General features: G+C 49.1%; 4 protein-coding genes across 4 annotated transcripts; 1 reads left to right on the plus strand and 3 right to left on the minus strand.

The window, feature by feature from the left end:
* Nucleotides 1–1,201: 1,201 nt before the first annotated feature.
* Nucleotides 1,202–2,813, minus strand: K441DRAFT_669858 (glycerophosphoryl diester phosphodiesterase). Its single transcript, XM_067650189.1, has one exon. It carries the CDS (start codon nt 2,572–2,574, stop codon nt 1,342–1,344), a length of 1,233 nt encoding a protein of 410 aa, XP_067497437.1. The 5' UTR covers nt 2,575–2,813; the 3' UTR covers nt 1,202–1,341.
* A 6,201-nt stretch (nt 2,814–9,014) lies between these two features.
* K441DRAFT_739986 (uncharacterized protein) lies at nt 9,015–9,790 on the minus strand (the record flags this gene model as incomplete). Its single annotated transcript, XM_067654364.1, has 1 exon — nt 9,015–9,790. Exon 1 carries the CDS (start codon nt 9,459–9,461, stop codon nt 9,015–9,017), a length of 447 nt encoding a protein of 148 aa, XP_067497438.1. The 5' UTR covers nt 9,462–9,790.
* Nucleotides 9,791–10,118: 328 nt separating this feature from the next.
* Nucleotides 10,119–13,390, plus strand: K441DRAFT_591641 (HD-domain/PDEase-like protein; the record flags this gene model as incomplete). The annotated part of the gene is made up of 5 exons (XM_067644842.1): nt 10,119–10,317; nt 10,400–11,051; nt 11,109–11,275; nt 11,327–11,922; nt 11,975–13,390. The coding sequence occupies 5 exons, from the start codon at nt 10,119–10,121 to the stop codon at nt 13,388–13,390; spliced, it is 3,030 nt and encodes a 1,009-aa protein (XP_067497439.1).
* Nucleotides 13,391–15,063: 1,673 nt separating this feature from the next.
* On the minus strand, nt 15,064–20,173 carry K441DRAFT_690839 (uncharacterized protein; the record flags this gene model as incomplete). Its single annotated transcript, XM_067652425.1, has 8 exons — nt 15,064–15,572; nt 15,637–16,653; nt 16,700–18,343; nt 18,424–18,605; nt 19,161–19,333; nt 19,393–19,584; nt 19,638–19,858; nt 19,912–20,173. The coding sequence occupies 8 exons, from the start codon at nt 20,171–20,173 to the stop codon at nt 15,064–15,066; spliced, it is 4,200 nt and encodes a 1,399-aa protein (XP_067497440.1).
* Between the last annotated feature and the right edge of the window lie 65 nt (nt 20,174–20,238).

The raw sequence follows: 20,238 nt of genomic DNA on the forward strand, positions 1-20,238 counted from the left end.
AAGCATTGAGGAAGCCGTTGCAATAGAATTATTAGATATTGCAGATACAATGGAAGCGGTAGCTGTAGCTTTAGCGTCTAGTGCTATAGCAGAGGATCTTCGGGATCTTCAACCGCCGCACCCTATACCGGCGAGCTACGTTAGCGTTCATGATATTCTTAGACATGGTCAAACCGAATCTCTCAGGGTACATAGAGCAGCAGCTAGTCGAGTCGTTCCTCATCGTTACGTCAGGCATGAGATGCGATCGTGATTTCGACCGTAGATGAAGTTGAGCGGATGTCGAGATAAGCGCAGGCGAAAATGTCGTAGAATATGTATAGCATAAAACGGCCATCCAATTTGGATGGAATTCCCACCTAATTATTGAGACCTATTTATCTGTGGTCATTAGCACTTCTTAGGAAACAGCAATCATGCTATTGAATATACAGTCGCTAGCGAAACCGGCTTCTATATCTACAGTAACGTTACGCACTAATACCAAGACAGTCGGAATTCGCATCCTTCGGGTAAAATTAGATTATGTGCCTAGGGTCTTGGTGGTGGTAGATGAGTTAACCATCTTTTCAGGTAAGATCAAGGGTTGCGGCTTTGTGATGTACGTTTGGGGATGTCTCTGCCGCGGCGAATTTCCTCGGGCGCGGAAGATGGTGTCCCCTAAAGTACGCATACACCAATCGGAGAGCTTCGGGCAGGCCTTGCTCCATTCTATTTTACCGTTGTCGTTTTTATCTTGCTCTCTAACAGGCTTGCATCTTCACTAAAGACCTGTAAATCTTCCTTTTATTAAAATGTCGCCTTTTTCTACCGATATAACCTAGCTGGCACCACAAAAGACATTCAGAGCTGCTTCGGTATCAATTCAGTCAGTCGATATATTCGAATACCCTGAAATGCAAACAGATGCTGTATCAACCTGAACCAACCTTCCGCACCCGCTAGTGAGGTTATCCATATTCAATATTGATTAACGATGATTGAATATTGAATATTATATATATATATGGTAGTATTATACCGTTTTACATAGTCATATACATAAAATTAGGGTATACTATAGGTCGCAGTATAGATGATAGGTAGAAAATAGGTAGAAGATATATAGGGGAGGGAAAAGAGGTAGGTGGAGGGGGGAGCATTGTGTCTAAATGCCTGTGCACGGCTGTACACGCCTGTGCACGGATCCTACTTTACGTGTTTCAATTTTGTATGGAGGCTTGGCTCAATATTCAATATTCAATAAAATGTTCAATATAAGTTGGCGGTTGAATATCAATATCAATACGCCCTCATATTGATATTGAATATAGAATACCTCACTGGCACCCGCGAACCACCTCACAGGTCCATGCAATTTGCATAGTATGTAACCGTCGCTGGCCAATCCGAAAACAGCGCCCTGATTCCGACCTGCTTCGCCAGCACATCCAACACCGTATACATATCACCGTCATTATTGATTACCGGCGCCACATACTGATAATAGTAATCCCCCCCATGATTCAAAAACCCGGAGCGCTCAAAGCTCCAACTAATAATATCGAGCCCTGCCTTCTTGGCCGCAATGCTATACTCGGACGGTATGATGCGATTCTGCGCGTCCAGCTTGACCAGGGCGAAGAAAGCCGGCGCGACGATCTTAACACCATTCTTGGCAAGCATGGGTAGCTGCGCTGTCGAGTTACGGTAGCCCTCAGGCGTGTCGACCTGCTCGTCGAGAGCGACGGCCTGCTTGCCGAACTGCGGCTCGTGTTTGATCCAGTAGTAAATGTCGTCGATCAGGAAGCTCTGCGGGAAGACACGGGAGGGGCTGATGCCGGCTGTCTTGTAGTCGTCGATGATGCTCTGAGCGAATTGCTCTTGCGTCCAGTCGAGGTATGGCATTTTCACCGTTGGTGTTTTGGCCTCAGGGGTGAATTTCAGACCAAAGGAGTCGATGAGCCTGATATATTCTTTGTGGGTCATCAGCGTGCCGCAGGTTGAGTAGAGGTCGGTACGGAAAGGGGGCGTGCCGCCTATATACTGAGTTGCGTTTGTCGCAGTGGGCACTGATGCGTCCATCTTCCCGCAGAGTGTCTTGAACTCGGCGAGTGTGATATCGCTAGTGCAGCATGTAGCCGACGCTGGCGTGCCTTTAACAGGGTCTGCGGGGACGAATGGCTTGGTACATTTCTTCGCGAGCTCGGGAATCACGAGAATGTTGGTCGTTGTGTGCAAGTCACATTGAGAGTGTCGGCACACGAGCTGCTTGTCTTTTGTGAAGGTGACGTCACATTCGATAACGCCTGCGCCCATGCGCGCAGCAGCCCTGTAAGATTCTTCGGTGTGCTCAGGGAACTGCAGGGGTGCCCCGCGATGGCCGAAAGTGAAGTCGGTTGTGTGGAATGGCCCTTCAGAACACGACTGCAATTTCTTCTTAAGTGGTCCTTCGTCCATATCGTTGACTACAAAGTATGGTCGTGGGCCGAGTTGGACATTGATCCTATCATGGTCCTGACGCTCGCCATTCCATAGAAAGGGAACTGCAGAGGTGAGCCCGAAAGTCAAAGTGAAAACGAGAGTGGCGCGCATGATGGGAAGCTAGATCTCAACCAACAGCGTTGATTTCCAGACTCTTCGCTCGTCTTGATGCTTAAAATCGTCCGCGAAACCAGAGCAGAGAAATAATACGGAGAATTGGGATCAATCGGAATACTTATAAGATCCCAGAAGCCTTACCATGCCTCTCTGAACAGAAAAACCTACCCAAAAAGCTTGTAGAATACCGAAAATCACTTAGTGGGGCTCCTGAGTAAGGAGCTCTACAGCCGCAAACCCCGCCCGTGCTAGGATTCTGTGCTTCTACTGCTCGAAGCCTGGAGTTGAGCCCTGCTAGCCAAGGACTCGGTACCTGGATCTCGAGTAGAGGATGAGATATGACATACACGTGGGCCCTGATACGTCGGCGGGGTTGCTGGAGGGGGCTGGCCAATACGATTATCTGCTCATTACATGCTTAATCAACCATCCCTGATGCTTTCCGTGCACATGGGAACAGATTGGGAAACCAATTGGCTGGAATGTGGAGGAAAGCCAAGATGCCAAGAGCGGGGGTTCAAGACTTCCGCCTGGGCGCCTCGTGGTTTATCTTGGGAGCCTTGGGCCATGGTATTTTCAAGAGTTTGAACCTTCTTCTTTGAGACTTTATATGCGGTCATGCCGGTGATGGTGGGATAGTGCCCACGCACTGCCTAGATAGGAAGGGCCCTGGCGTATGGCGGATCGTGTCGTCGGCGCTCTTTTGCTGACAGAAGGTGAGTGAATTCGGGAAGCCCGAGTGGGTTGAGAGCCAAGCTTCGTGTGCCCTTCCCCGATAACAAACAGAAGCAACGGGTAGATAGCTTAATGTTATTGAGGGGCACTGCTTGTCTTGATGGTGGACGTGGAAGCGAGGGAGAGGCTGGCCCGTGCCAAATGAGACAACGCACGGACAAATTCTTCACATTCGGGTATACGACGTTTCTGCCATCAAGCCAAGGTTCAAGATTTAATAGTAACGTGAGACACGGCCTGAGTTTTGCTTGATTTGAACATCAAAATTCGCCAAAATGTCAATTTGGTGGTGAATCGGGAGGCGGCCTACTAGCGCGAACAAAACTCAGCAAAACCCCGTGTCTCACGTTAGTCCGTTTTACTTATGATAGACTATTCATTCTATATAAGGCCTCTTTGAAGATCCCCTATGGTCTATAACGGTCTTTGAAAGTCGAATGTTGACGGTTACTCGTAGAGATCCTGGGAATTTTCCTCGCAACGCTTGATGAAGATTCTGGGACATTCGAGACCAAATAATCCGGAAAGTAACTTCCGAATCTTCTGCCAAGCTAGCGGCCTAGCAGGCGGTAAGGGGGGCTAAAGCACTACTTAGAACCTATTTTAGCCTCCCCCACCTACCCCTTACCTATGGGTACGTGGTTAAATTCAGCCCTACTAGTCCTATTTTTATGCTCTACACGTCTCTCTTCGTATTCATATGCAAGAGAGGCATAAGGGAGAAGCAATAGAAAGGGGTGGTTTAGGTAGGAAGGTGGGTTTAGGTGAACAGTGCTTAAGCTTTGACATTCTCTTTTTAGCTACCCCTTTTCTACTGCATCTCCCCTCTCCCACCTCCCATTTCTCTCTTAACTCTGGCCGTGTCTCTGCCTGCGCCTCTACCTATATCTTTGCTCGTGTCGCTGCTCGTGTCTCTTTTATAGGAATACGTAGAAGCGTAGAAATAAAGAGGCGTAAAGAGGTGTAATAAAGATAGGCTACTTAATTAATCTATAACTCCAGAAAATAAGCCTTAAGCCACTAATTTTGTACCGGCAGGATTAAACTTGGCAAATGATTCAGACAGTAAAGTTACTGCTAAGAGTTACTGTCCAGATCCTAACGCAAACCAATGAAACCATTCCATGTTCTAACATAACATCAACATATTTGGTAACATGTGATGTCTAAATGTCTTCGCGCAGCAATCAATAGTGCTAGGAAAGAGTAAATAATGTGATGTGCAAATGGAATACTGCGGTTACGTGACAGTTAACTTTGACTCACTGAAGGTGATCCCACGATTGAGTTTCGACAGCAATATTTGAAACCCTAAAAGCGCTTAAATAATCCAGGTTGCCATAGAGTGCTTAGAGAGCACTCAGACTGTAGAGAGGGCTTTAGACGAAGGTAAGCTTTCCACAGCAAAGTTACTTTCACTAACTGCACGCCAAAAATCTATGGGGGGTCTTTACACTCTCCATCATACAAAGCCTTGCCCCATACCGCTTTCAATTTAAGGTCAAACTTCAAGCCAAGCAAAGCTACACCAACGTTTCCAAAACACCACGAGGGTAATATCTCTAGAAAATACTACAATTGAACAACTACACCATACTAAAACAAGCTTCTTCTGTTCTATTTCGTAATGGTTTATATGTGGTCATCTCGCCGTTCCACTCCCTCCGCAGCTATTCCTCTTTGGCCACCTCTGGCCTCCGCGACTTCACTTTCGGCCTCATCAGGAACGAATGATCTAGCACCCACGGAGTCCAAGAACCCAAAGGCACCCATTACGAACGCATGACACGTCTGGGCCCCTCTCCACAACCAACCCCACGCATCCAGCCCTCCGAACCCACCCGCTGGATCTCGATAGGGGGTGCGCTACGCTCGGGCACCTACGCCTCTTTCCAGGGCCACGCCGAGTTTTGCGGTCTGCGTGAACTGCTCCGAGAAGCCTGTATACCGAGCGATGCCGCGAAGTACTTCGAGACTTGCGTCCAGCGGTTCGCGGAGGATGAGCGTTACAGCAGAGTCCACACCAAGTACGTCAACAGCCGCGATTTCGGACCCCGCACCGAGGAAGTGCTATAACAGCAAGCGCTGCTGGATGCGCTATTCCACCAGCCAGGACAGAGCGACTTCATGGACGCGAACGCGCCAGGAGCCAAGGCAAAAGGGTACCTGCGAGCAGGAGCCGGCGCCATCTTCGCCAGTATTGCGAGCCCAGACGGTTGGGAGCTGACCAAAGCCGTGAGGCTGAGGCAATCTATAGCAGGCTCGCTTCGTAGCAAGAAGTCCGGTCTGAGAGCGGCAGTCTATCGCGCTACGAGTAGCCGTGATTCATCCCAACGAAGGAAAAGACGAACACTATCATGCGTGCCTGGAAAATGTCTTCTATCACAGGGCCGTCGAGCGCCTTTTTGCGGAGGATTTGGGGGTCCGAGGGGGGGTGCTGATGCGGGAGGTACGACGTAACCACAACTGCCGCTGCGGTGCCGTAAATCGCCTCATTCTTAAGATCAAAATCAGATGCCAGGCGGATGACGATGCAGACATCGACATACCACCTGCGTATCAGGAGCAGGAGGGCGGGATTAAGTCGACAGAGCGTAGTGAAGGGGTGGAGTTGGAGATCATGAGGAATGATTTATCAAACTGTGAGCAGGCGCTGGAGAAAGTTAGCATGGATTTGTAGAGTGAAGCGTGTATGGATTTTGAGAAGACCGAGACAAGTATTTGTAATGGGTAGATGATGGTTCTCATGCTGATGCTGGAAGTTTGATTGTTTAGCACTCGAGTCTTTCTTCAGCGTGGATGCGCTGGCTTAATTTTGCACTAAGAGTGCTTGGACGCTACTGTTAGTAGATATGAGCCAACGCATAGATTTTTTCTTAAACACTGCTTGAGATCATTATAATATTCACAGCATACATAACTTAGAAGACTGTTTAGCGTCCGTGATTCTGTATAAGTATAGTTCTTTACCACTTTGCAGTCCAACTGGACGTCGACCTAGTATAGTCGTATGATTCTAATAAAAAAAAAAAAAGGATAAACACGGAGAGGCTCCTGAACATCGGCGTTGCATTTTGCAAAACCGTGTTCGTGGCTTGGGGCCCTCCCCTTGTACTGGTCAAGATTTATCGGATAGGAGGCCTTACAGCCACATCTCCTGGGGCATCTCGATCCTGCAGGTGAACGGGAATAATGCTTGCTACGGTGAAGCCTTTGGGAGGAACCTCAAAACGATAGGCTAGCTGATTATTTCTGCTCTCCACACTAGTTCTGAGTTCTGAGTACTGATTCTCCACCAATGATGTACCAGATATCCCAACAGGTCTCAATACTGTGGTAATTTGCTTTTCTAGTCAGCGCTAGGGGTGCCGAAGCATCCCGGAGCAGGAAGACCCTTATGCGCTGCGATGTCCTCGGGGAACGAGCTTGTGTAATTAAGTGGATGTTAGCGATTCGCATGCAGACGGCAGCCGATATTGACAGCTTGAAATAAAGATGGCCAACTATGTGAAGAGGCGGTCAAAGAAAGCAGATTGGTCCACCAAAAGATCCTCAACGTAAATAATGCGAAACGGGTAGTTTCCCAGCTTGACTTGTTTGTTAGTTAATCACAGGTACTCGACAGCGATTGCCACCAGGATCGTGAGATGTCGGCTAAAACCAAACATAAATAATTGGATGGCGACTGTGTTGTGGTGCAGTTTAAGGGGAGCTGAAAATGGGCTGGGGCAAGGCCTATCATGTACCAAGTCAAGGGTGTAACTCTTAACGCCACGAAAACCACCTTTCTGGTTCATGGATCGATATCAAAGTGCCGGACACTTAATCGATGGCTATCTAAAGATTTACGGAGGTAGCTCCGTCCGCCGAGTTGTGGTGATGATGGGATTATTAAGAAGATAACGCAAATTGAAATAGAAAATTCCGGAAATGTTTGAGGACTAGCCCGCTCTGTGGGATTCCTATAGAAATAGAAATGAAATGAAATTCCTAGCGCATTGTGCATTACTCATTACTCACTTATTCCTATTAATCCGGATACGAGTTCGGCCTATCGTTTTGGAGCTGAATAGATGAAGAGTAGAGTCGCCACGGTGCTATTCAGCTCAGGGGAACGGAGGAAGGATTTATCGTGCATCGACCTGCCTAATCAACCGAAGTCCGATATCGCAAAAAGTATCAAGGGCAAGACATTAGTATTTTAGTCTACTTTTCAAGGCATCGAATGAGATACGGTGGTGGAGAGGCTGCTAAGGTTCAATTACTGATGGCTTTGGGTTGCCCTATGTATACGAAGACTTCTGCTGTTGATAAGGCTGGCACCTGCCTGTTTGTGCGCGAGTGCTACTGCCACTTCCGGAGAACGAGATTGAACGGGTTAAAGGCCCGTTATGCGAGGCTTCGGAGTGTAAGAGTGAGATGTCAAGGTTGGAACGTGGGTTTAATAATCCGGGCTTCGCATTGGCAAGAGTCGCCGCGTGAAGCCAGGCGCGTGCCTCAGGGACGTTGAGGGATATGCACACCATAAGCTTTTGCTGATCGACGTCCGGTCGGCTGTATGCACCGCCCAAGCGGCATGGGGTTAGAGTCGCATCGCAGTTACTCGGCATGACGAAGGGGCCTGGGGGAGGGGAGGCATCGGAATGAAGGTCGGATGCGGGACGATGAATTAAGATCTTCGCGATCGCCATATTTTCGGACGCGTTGGATTTGCGCTAACGAGGCTGCGACTGGAGAGTCAAAGCGGCGGCTTTTCTAGAAGGCTACTTGGTTAGGGATGGTTAGGGGTGATCAGGGATAAGCTGAGTAGCCGCCATGGAGTGGCGATTTTGCAGTCGAACGAGTGGGCGGGATAAGCATGCCCAGGCGGAAGTAATTCGGAGCGAATTGGCTGGGCGTGGTTTCTGTTGCGCCTCGCACGCCTCTTCGTCAACGCCTTCGCGCGATGCTTTCGGGGGATAAGGGATGGTCTTGTGATCACGTCCGACAGGGTGGCTCAGCTGCGCGAAACTCTGAGTGCAGCGGCCAGCCACTAACCCGTCATCCTCAACTGCAGCCTTGATATTTTCCTATTATTGTATCATTGTATTATTGTGTGTGTGTGTGTGTCTCAGCGGAGTGCATGGCACAGTCTGCCATCAGGCCATCCGGCAGAATCGTGGAAATTGGAGGCAGAGGCTCGAGATAGCACCGAAGCAGTGGGCGGCGCGGGCGTTCGTTGAAGCTAGTCAAAGCCGTCGTGTGCTGTAATTGGAGGCCTAGCGGCGCTGCTGGTGGCTTTTTCTGAGCGTCGTTTCAGATGCACGCTCAGATCTGCGCGCATAGACAGGCTGGAGTGAACGGGCTTGAGGGAATGCAGCCGGCAGCGCCAAGAGCGCCGCTAGAAGCGGTAGAACAGCGAGAGAAGACACAACGAAGGAATGGGCGAGTAGAAGCGGAATGCCCCAGACGCGCCCCGGACAGCTACACGTATCGCGGGCAGCGATGGCCGGCGACGACGACCACTGCTGCTCTGCCAGAACACCGCGCCGGCGCTCTGGTCGTCGGCCGTTCGCACCTGTCGTCGCAGCGTGGCCAGCGTTCAGCGAGGGCATCAGCGGGCATGCTCGCTCTAGCGGCGGTCCAGCAACAAAGAGCAGGGAGGCCCGTAGCCGTCGCCGTGCAGTAGTTAAGTTAGGCTGGCCGTCGCTTCCTCGTTCTCATGCCCACACCCCTGCCAACGCCCCATGTTCCTCGCCAGCCAGCCTTTTCCTGGAACACTTGCAGCCAGTCACAGCGCGGCAATGTGCCTTCCAGAAAAGATCCTTTCCCCACCCTCTCTGTCCTTCGAGTCCACCCACTTGCACTAATCCCGTCGCTCCCTCTCTCTCCCTTGGAGCCAACGCCCTTCTTGTGTGACCCTCATCCTTCTTCCTCACACCAGCAACCCTCAACCGCCGGCCCTCTTCTCCCCTCCTCTGATCGCTCTCCCTCGTCCCCTCCGCTCTCCGGCGATGCTGCTCGCTGCGCATCTTTTGCGCGTGCGATGTTTGCGACACTGACGCTTTTATCCACCAACCCCTGCGTCTGAACATTGCAGTTTGCTGCAGCCGACTCCTCTGCTGAAGGCTGCTGTCCCCCGCAACACCCCCGCAGGCCTTCGTCATTGTCGTCGAGAGAGAGAGGGAGAGAGCTTCCTCTCGAGTCCGTTGTGTTGTGCGCTAGTTGTGTGCAGCGTTGACCGTTGACCGGCTATTTCCCGAGTACAGCAGAACACCTGCGGCTTTGTTTCAGCGTATCGCACCCTCATCTGCACTGGCGTCTTGCCTGCGTTGCGCTTCGTCGCTCGCAACTTTTTATAAAAGTTCTTGTAGCCTTGGTCTGTCGCTGCCTTCTTCTCTTTCTTCTCAGTTTAGACGGAGCGAGAATCGAGTTGGTCGTCGATTCAGATTAGATCTCAGAGTCACTCTCGCGCTCTTGTGGCCACTAGCACCTCCCCACGCCTTCCAGTGTTTGCAATTTTGCGTCGCTCTTACTCATTCTATATTTGGCAGTCGAAACAAAGCATCAAGCCTTTGTTGTTGCGCCAATTGAACTTCCCGGCGCTTTGCGCCTCTGACCGATCACCACCTACACTCTCCACAGCCTACTGCTACCTTCATCAGTAGGACTCTTTGTCCAATTCTCCGTATATTCTTTGACTCGACACCGCGAAAACTCCCTACTATTTTGCAACGCCACCAGGCAACCTCCCGAAAGTGCGGGAGGCTTCAGACAAAGCCCGGAGACCAGCTTCACTGGTCGCCAGAGGAAGGAACACAAACATGGAACATGGCGCATGCAACGTCATATACATCGACAGGCGGGCGAACGATGAGCATGTCCGGCGGGAGACATTGTCGAATTCGCTAGCTGCGAGGACAAGCACTGGAAGCTACTCGCCTGGATATTTCAGTTTTGGAAAACCTGCACCGGCCGAAATTCATACTAACATCAATGCCATACTATCTATCTTTAACGAAGGTATGCTCTTGGCTGACCAACCTCGCGTCCGCACGGACATGGTGTAGAGTTATTTGATCTGCAATGCTGACATTTCTTACAGTTCACATCTGCGGTTCCGGCGCATCGTGTCTTGATAAGCTAACTGTCCTCCATGGTTCAGCCCCGGACAATATCCCAACAATCGTGCTCATAGATGTGCCATATGATGAAGAACAAAGGCTAAAGCGGCTGTCACGAGAGCCTCGCACACCCTCACCCACATCAACTCGGAACACCAAGGTCGACCCCAACGAACCAGGGGATATATACGGCATGCATCTTCTGCAGCACGTCTCATCGGAGATACAATCACGAAATTTGTCAAAGCTTGTTGTACCAGTAGTTGTGTTGAGCGGGTTGGACCGTGAATGGGCCTCCTCAAATCTTCCGTCTCCAAGCGTCCATGGATCGCAAGTTTTAACCGATACAGTGCGTCTGGTTCGCTATCTCGATGCAGGAGCTGTGGACGTCTTGTCAAGCCCGCTTTCGAAGGATCATGTGCATGGACTAGCAGTCCATGCGTACCGAGTTCACAAGGAGGTTTCACGGGAAGAATCAGGTTTTCTGACTAACAAGCGAAATAGAAAACTGTCTTGGGTGGGTGTTGGTGTTGATGACTCAAAACCCTATGCATATCTCCGCGAGGCAATGGTTTCGAATTTAATGGGTGGCATTTGCAACCCGGAAACTGTAGGAGAATCGCTAAATTCATCGTAAGACGGCCCAGAAGACGCACGAAATGATTTGATGTCAGCTGATCGGCTTTATAGGGAGCTCCAGGTGGATTCGGAGAGAGAAGATGTTGTTGCAGCGGCGATCGGGTCGTGGAGTTTCTCTGCACATGACTTTACGGATGATGAACTATTATACGGCGCGCTTTTGATGCTTAAGCATGCACTTCAGACGCCTGAACTAGAACGATGGCGGATGAGCGATGGTAGAGAACTACTCGCCTAAATCCGTATCCTGACACTGACCTTGGCTGTAGAACAATTGACCGTTTTTCTCCTGGCTAGCCGGACGGCGTATAATGAATTTGTGCTTTATCACAACTTCCGGCATGTTGTGGACGTTCTTCAGGCACTCTTCTACTTTCTTGTCCGGATAGGCACATTACCACCATACGTCACTGGCAGCCCACATCCGAAAACATTTGAGAAACCCGCGATCGCAAACCTTTTAAAACCATTTGACGCCTTGACTCTTCTCATCTCTGCTATCGGCCATGATGTCGGGCATCCTGGTGTAAACAACGCGTTTCTGGTGGCGCTCAACGCTCCTCTAGCGCAATTATACAACGACCGCTCGGTTCTGGAATCGTTCCATTGCGCTGCATATTCGCAGATCCTTCGACGCTATTGGCCAGAAGCATTTTCAGATATCGGAATGCGGAAACTGATGATCAACAGCATCCTTGCTACTGACATGGGCCTACATTTCAAGTACATGAGTGACCTTGGGAATGTACAAGAAAAGCTTGCTCATAACGGTGGCAAAGTTGATGGATGGAGTGCCAAAATATGCGAGGAATACAAAGATCTAACATGTGGCCTGCTAATCAAATGCGCGGATATTAGTAACGTGGTAGGTTCCCTCGCGTAGAAGAATCTTGGATTCTAGCTAATGCAATACGAAGGCACGAAAATTCAAAACAGCAGAGCGCTGGGCCACCATTCTCACCGACGAGTTCAGTAACCAGGGTGTCATGGAAGAGGAACTGGAGATACCATCCTGCCTGTTTGGTGGACCTCCGGTTCGAGACAACATCATTAAGATGGGTGAATCTCAGATTGGCTTCATGAACATATTTGCTAGGCCCCTTTTCGAAGCGGTTGCGGATATCCTCCCGGCTATGCAGTTCAGCGTTGAAGAAATCCTCAGCAATATGTCCATCTGGGAAAAGAAGATTGAAGAGGAAAGAGACAGTAAGAAAAAAAAGCCTTCTCTTAGTTTGGGACTTCTGACTCCAGGGTTCGCTCCAGATCCCTCACCAAGTCCGTTCTCTGGAGGACCCATGAAGCCTTTCAGCGAAGTAAAACCACAGCCATTGCCGCATGCCAACTTTGACGCTCCTCCTCTTCTCACTCCTACTAAGAAGTCACTTTCAGATGAATCTAACCGCCGATCATCAAGTGGCTCACATACACAACTAGCTACTGTTTCGGCTTCACGTCGCTCTTCGCTAGGACCAGACAAAGGTTCTCGACGTTCCTCCGGAGCTGGCATCCCAGTTGGTCGCTCACTCAACCCTGTGGAGAACCAGAGTCAGTCCAGGCGTGGAAGCGGCGACGCCAGTCTGACTGCAATACTCGTCACCCAGACGCCTAACGCTTCTGACAAGAAGGCGAAAGAGGCGACATGCGGTCCTCGTCTCCGCTCAGTCTCACCTGCTAAGCGGAAAGACACTAAAACGAAATCACCTAACAAAATGCCCAGCAAGGCTGCCAATGATGGCGACAAAGACGGCGCGCGGCCGGTGACAGCACCATCGCCTTCACGATGCAGCCAGGGTAAGAACACGAACCTAAACAATTACCCGCCCTACACATCCTCCAGACCCTTAGGCACCGGCCCTGACTTTGATTCAGCGACACATCTTTTTCCAATTAATCACCCACCATCCCAGAGCCATTCCGAGATTGACCTCTCTCACGCGTCCAATGGCAACCTTGACGGTCCGCGCATGCATCATTGGGACACCAGTAAGAGAAGCGACGACAGCAGCATATCACGCCCAGATGGCGAACGCGAATCCGGCAGACATAGAGACTGGTGGAAGCAAATGAGTCATCGACGGCGCACTCGTGACTTACGGAACGGTGACGGTGATGGGTATGGCCAGCACAAAGAAATCTATTTAGCGCCCATCACTTCGAACACGAATTCAACCTCTTCAACAGGCCCTATCCAAGAAAGGAGTATAACTGGAAAATTCAGTAGGCTCTTCAAGTGGAAACAGAAGCCGATGACCAGCAAGCAAGTTGTGAATTTTCCTCAACTCAGACAAGGACCGACAAGCAATCCTGATATACCATTGAAAAGCGGTGATTGAGAAAAAATAATTTAAGGCCAGATTCGTATCACTTCACTCACTTTGGTAGGAAGCTAGGCTGTCTTTGAAGGCATAGGAAAGAAAAACTAGGTCATGTGGAATGAATTTGCTGCAGGTTGAACTTTTTACGTCCATTTGTGAGCCTTGACCTCTCCTTTGAATGGTCATAAGACCGCTGCCATTAAAGCTTCTGCATCAATTGGCTCCTGTGAGTCTTTAAGCTATAATCCAACATATCGCGATGTAACTGTTCATCTTGTAATTTTGGCCACTCTCCGACACCGTCTTATTTCGCACCTTCTGGAAATTTTTGAGCGTTAACCCGGCGTAAGGAGATAACTGGGACGATTACGTTGTCATCCGCACCGTCGGACTTCTTTTTCAATATCCCATCGCTTCCGGGAGTTGTTCATGCCATCGTGCCTACTTTCGGGGCCCTGTCTCTTATTTTGAAAAAGGGATGGTTGCAAAGCATTCTGTTCTCGCTAGTTGCTCTGGGCTTTCAATACTCCGCTACGCATTTATGGCGGACTATTAGGCAAGTTTTTCCAACTAAAGATTGCGGCAACTCGGTTGGCTATTTCTGGTTTGGGGGGTTTGGAAAATGGCGGTTTACATGGCATTCTATCTGTACCTGATATGCTTTCGATACTGTATGCCCGGACCCGATGGGTGACATGGATAATTTTTGAATGGGCTACAAAAGGGGGAGTGGACTGGGGGTGTTTCGGATGTCTCCTGGAAAATCGCTGTGGTGGTTGGAGTGAAATGGACGGTGATGGGGAGGGAAAGGGGCATATGTAGCTCTTCCGGACTTGAACCTCTTCGCTCTCCCTTGTTATTGCAGTCTTGTACTTTTGCTTTATGATTCTGAACTTTCGACCCAAAGTTGAAGATGTTGCCAATGCCGGGCAGGGAAAACGCTAACTGTATAGTACATTGCCCACAAATTCATTTCTCTTTTTTTCAGAAAAACCTCCGGTACAGTATGAGAAACTTAAAAGAATCTAAATAAACGAAGAACAAGCTCCCGATAGGATTGCCGTAGCTACGACTTTTGTGGAAGGTCTAATGCGTGGAGGTTCCCGAAGATGCGGCCGATGCCTTATCCCTTGACACAGCAATTTGGGTCCTTAGGGTATCGATAAGAATCAACCAATCGGAAAAGCTGGGTTAATATAAATATCCAATTACGGGATAAACAGATGTTAAACGGTAACTTGACATAAAAGAGAAGTTGAAAGAATTAGGAGTTTTTCTAGGATGAATAAATGAATGGCATTCTCCTTTGACACCTTCAGGAAAGACGCAGAAGAAATCTCTATCAACAAGACTTCTCTTATCTACTCTTGGTTGACGCGCGTCACTAGAATGCAACCCTAGCAAACAAGTCGCTTCAAAGCTCTCGCATTCATAGTCGAACTACACAATGCTCTTGGTCTTAGTCTTTATATCCTTAATCCTCACTCCTGGATGTCGATTCATTGCTGCATTTCAGATGTAGAAAAAGCCTCGGTACCGCCGTAAAGACCTTGGTCCATATATCCTTGCGAGAAAATGAGCAAAGCAGCACCATGAAAAGCCCCCACTCGCCAACGCTATGCTACAAACCATGCTCCCCCCAATTCCTACTAGGCACCACATTCCATTCACTTGGCTGTATTGTCATTCTATCAACCGCCGCCTCCTCTTCCAACAAATCCTACAAAAAACCCCTTCCAGCCCTTCCCTGCATCTCCCTTGCCCCCGACGGCGCCCGCTAATTGCCTTACATATTCCTCCACCTGCGCTTCTTGAGCCCCCATGTCCCTCAGTTCCTCCCTGAGGCGTTCTAGATAGGGGCTCCCGACCTTTTTCAAAATCTCTGCTTGTAGTGCCGCAACCTCGAGCAACACTTGCCTAGCCTGCGGATCCTTAGAGTTGAAGCCCTGCGAGGCAGGAATATTCCATGCGAGCGGCGAGAACCGCGAGACGGCAAAGCTATCGAAGCCAGGTAACGGGGCAGTGGAAGTAGTGGGAGAAGTAGGATTGGTGACAGATGAGGCAGTTTGGTCAGGTCCACCCCAGACTGATGTCATGCGGACAAGGACCGAGATGGCGAGGCGGGCGTTAGGGTAGTCAGATGAATCACGAGCAAAATGCTCGATTGTCGATATTATGGTGTTAAAGGTTGATTGGTTCGCTATTAGGCAAATGAGTAACTTACTCAGAAAGTTGGGCATTGAGAAGGCAGTGAAGCTGCATACCGTTACTGACGAGGACGGATCCGAGGTCCTGATTTAAGATTATAAGAATAAAATTGAGGTACTCGCGACGCAGCTCCGCGAGCTGGATCTCGTCGTCTGTGCCTGCAGTTGGTTCGGCCAGAGTAGCGAAAACGCGTTGTAGAAGAGGCGTCAAGAGGGTGTTAAGTATACCAAATATCTCAGCTTTAAACGTATAGATGACTTGGTCGAGAACGCGGAGAAACATTGCCATCTCGTCCTTCGTGGAACTCAGTGATAATAGTCCATCGATCCAACGGGGTAGCTGTTGAAGGAGGCGTGAACTCAGGACGGCGATCATTCGCGAGAACGCGAACCGAGCTGCTGTCCTAATGTCCATTGATGAATTAAGAGATTCTAAAGCTACGAGAATTGCCTCGGCTGCCTTCACAAACTCTTCAGAGACTTCGCTGGGTGGTGGAGCTCCGGGCGCCACAGGAACCCAGTCCGAGAAGCCACGAGCTAGAGTGCCTAGCGCCATAATGATGTGATGAATTTGCAATACTGCTCGTTCATCACCATTCTTTGCCGGTCCAAGGGTCTGTTGAATGTCTGTAAATAATGGGGCCATGACCGACTGCGTGTAGAGTATTTTGTTCTCTGTAAATACAGTGGCAGTCGAAGAAATGCAACCAATGGCTTCAAACAAATAGAGCTGAGCATTGAAGACAGCATCTGCTGATTGGTCATCTTCATCAGATGACATATCGTCATCTCCAGAATCATCAGGGAGCTCGGCTTTAATGGTAAGAAGGTCACTAATTGCTTCTATGACAGTTTGAGAGACGCTCCCGACTTGTGTCCTCAGAGGTCGTACAAAGCGAAGAAATAGATACCATGACCTAGTACGGACTCGCACGTGATCATGATGGGTTAACCGGACGAAGTTCTCAAGTGCTCTTGGGATTAGTTGTGAGTTTTGTTCGAAGAATTGATAGTAACGGACACATATTTCCATGTACTGAAGCTGAATGGATGGGTGCGGATACGATGCAATGTCTGTAGGCTAGTCAGCATGATTTCCCAAGAAGGAAAATCCACATACTGGACTCTACCATGCTTGACATCATTTCGATGAGCCTATCTGATGCCACGGAGGAAGGCTCCTTCTTTTGATATAAACCCTGATTCTTCACTGCCAGCTCTCCAAAAAGAAACATCTCATGCATGGCCAGGTCTAAATCTCGCCAGTTCAGCGAGGGGTCGTTCGACGAAAGTTTTCTGAATGTATTAGCAACAACGCGGCTGAGAGTCTCGATGTACAGAGGCTCGTCTGTTGCTGCCACTGTCTGTTGGAGAATGTGAAGTCGCTTTCGTAGTTCTTGGAACTCAGCCTCGTCCGTTTGCTCGTCTTCCTCGCCCCAAGATGCCGTTTCATCATACTTCATCTTGCTAATGATCGCGTCGAGTACCGGAGATAACATGCCAGAGTATTGTGGTGGCAGTACTCCCTTCGCCTTCTTGAGCTTCCTGAAGAAAGTAAGGAGATCGGTAAGAGATGGGATGACTGTCGAACAGATCTCATCATATTCGTCAGCAAAAAACCTAAGTAAGTAAGGGACGAAGATTTGAGCCAGTTCTTCTGCATGCAATCGCGTCGGGCCATCGATGGAATCATTGTCTAAGACTTTGACGATGTCAAAGACGGTATTGTTAACGAGCTTTGCTACGGTTTCAGCTAGGTCAGTGTCATAATCTGGGGTAGATCTCAGGTCAGACAGAGCAGGGCTTCCGATCAACTGTCCAACCACATTTCCCAAGTTAAGAAATAGAATCAGCTCGATCTTATCTGCCGGCTTCATCTTCTTGCCTACAATCTCGGTGAAGGCATCAATTGCAGCGTCCCGGACTTTTCCCTCTGGGCTCTCCGGAGATGATATGCCTTGCTGACCAGCCATTTGAAGAAAATTGTTGAGCATAGCCTCGTTTACAACGAGAGATATATCGATCCAACTGACCCACCGACTGACAGTCTTCAAACACATCTCAACAATCATTAGATTAGTCTGCCTCCATTTCGCAAGGATCTCCTGCCAGGACAATGAGATCTTCCGAGCGTCCCTGGCTCTGACTAGGTCCTTAAGCTCCGTGTTCCGCTTCTGCTCGTCTGATGACCTCGACACGAGGACATCTGCAATCTCATCATTTACTTGCCCAAGCATCCGCAAATATAGTATAGTCCCAGCAACATTAACGGTGCCAATAGCGGATTCATCGCCAGCTAACGCCCGAAATTCGTCGAAAAAAGTTTGCCAACCGGAAAAATATAATGAAGTGAAAAGATAGGTCATGGTCTGCGTGAGCTTATTCTGAATGTGTGCCGTATCGACGGCATCCTGGCGTGAACCTGGTGTGTATATTTGGCGTACGTAACTCATAAGGTTTTCCTTAATGTATCCCAGACTCTGAGAGTCCAATCGATGCTCCTGCACTGCATTGTTGACCACCTCCAAAGAAAAGTGGCGGACTACCTCGAGAGGTCGAGGCTCACGTGTGAAGAGGACAAGGCAAACCTGCCAGGCAGTAGGATCGGCACGAAGTTGGTTGAGAAACTCAAGCGCTTGGGATCTGAGGTTTTGGTCGGCGGTAGGGTTCCAAGCAATCTCGATGGCATTTTCGACCTGTTCCAGAGGTGTGAAAGTTAGCAGGCTGTTATTGGAGGAGTCACAAAAGGAAAGCTCCGAGTTGACTGATACATCGGTCGTCTGGGCTCATACCTGGGCCTCCATGATATACCGCCAACTTGGGTGCGCACAGAATAGAAAGAACGGGTCAGGTGGAGAGTTTCCGAGCTATTCTCATGAGGATGTACAGCAAGGCAAGTGGCGTGGTGGTGATACTGCAGTGGCGGGCGTTTTATTGCTACCGGGTCATTGGGCAGAGATGCTGTGCATAATGAAAACGGTATAGGCGGTGAATAGCGGAGAAGCGGCAATTCAACTGTGTATGCCCTTGATTAGTCGGGAGCTAAATTATTGTGGTGATGTGTTCGAAAGATTCTGGTAGGATCACACACACTTTTTTCGTGAGTGGGATGGCGGGCAATGCAATTCACTTGACATGGGCCACGAAGTGGGATGTCGCTCGCATGTCCTTAAACTTTGTCGTGTGCTTGAATTGCATCACACCACAGCGTAAGTCATCTTATTTCACCATTCCAGAAGACATCCATATGACGGTTTGGGCTTTTCACCCAAATATAAGGCATGACATTCTTGGCTTCTCCTAAATCCATTTATCTATTCTAGAAAATTTTGTCACATAAATAAGCCATAATTAGCCTCAAGGTAATGCATAAAGCAAATCATAGTATAGTCCTCCTCGGTATTTACAGCGGCAGGCGCGGCAAGAATATATTCAAAGGCTACAGCTTTCATGCCGGTATTTATATACACACCTCCCAAAGTCTACAACTTTTCCTTGCAAGCAGAATCGCTTCTGAAGCGGTAAGCTCACACCTCTAGATGACAGGCTGCACTTGGTCAACCTACTAGGCCAGCAAAAACTTCGCGGCATGAGCGATGTGATCGTCGGCAAATGTTGAAATGAAGTAGTAGCTGTGGTCATAATCTGGCTGCATTCGTAGGTTGATGTTTTTGTCGTTTCCGGCCTCTTTCGCCGCCTTGATGAAATTTTCTGGTAGCAGTTGACCCTGTTTGTAGAAATTATCCCCAGTCCCCTGTAAGTCTCGTCAATTTCTTATCTCCCGAGCATAATCTGTATCGTATGGTGACTAACCACGTCGATGAGCAAGTCTAGAGGGCCTTTCCACTGCTTTACCAATTCGGTTGTGTCGTGCTCCTTCCATTTCTCTTGTTGATTCTCTCCAAAGTACCCTTTGAATGCCTTCTGGCCCCATGGACAGTTAATTGGATTGGAAATCGGAGCAAAAGCTGATACGGACTTGTATTTGCCAGGGTTCTTCAGGAACTGATTGAAACCGCATCAGCTACTGCATTTTCTTTAGGGCCATAAATGCGCACCAGCGTCAATGCACCATGTCCACCCATACTGTGTCCTGTGATGCTGACTCGGCTGGAGTCCAGTTGATCAAACGAAGAGAATAAAGCTTCAGGAAGCTCTTCGGTGATGTAAGTATACATATTGTATCCTTTCGCCCATGGCTCTTTCGTTGCATTAACATAGAAGCCGGCACCTGATCCGAAGTCATACGCGTCATCTTCACCCTCAATCTTCAACCCTCCTACACTAATTTGATTAGCCACACATGAAAATACCAAATAGAATGATGCGCACTTGGGCTGGTGTCTGGGTAGACGACTGCAATGCCCTTCTGACTTGCACCATGCTGGAAGAACCCCTTCTCCGCGCAATTGTCCCCCGTACATGTCAGACCTGACAGATAGAATAGGACTGGGACCCTCGAGCCTTGTTTTGTAGCTTGCGGTGGTAAGTAAAGGTTGAGCGCCATTTCGCAATTCGTGCTCGTCGCCTTGTGGGTGAGCTTCAGTAATTTGCCGCCAAAAGACGCGATGGTAGCTGTAGTGTTGAATGCCATGATGACTTTGATTATGAAGGTCAAACAATAAGTGATCTTGTTCAAGAAGACTTGCGAAAGAAAGA

The sequence above is a fragment of the Cenococcum geophilum genome (assembly GCF_001692895.1).
Source record: "Cenococcum geophilum 1.58 unplaced genomic scaffold K441scaffold_77, whole genome shotgun sequence".
Classification (NCBI taxonomy): Eukaryota; Fungi; Ascomycota; class Dothideomycetes; order Gloniales; family Gloniaceae; genus Cenococcum; species Cenococcum geophilum.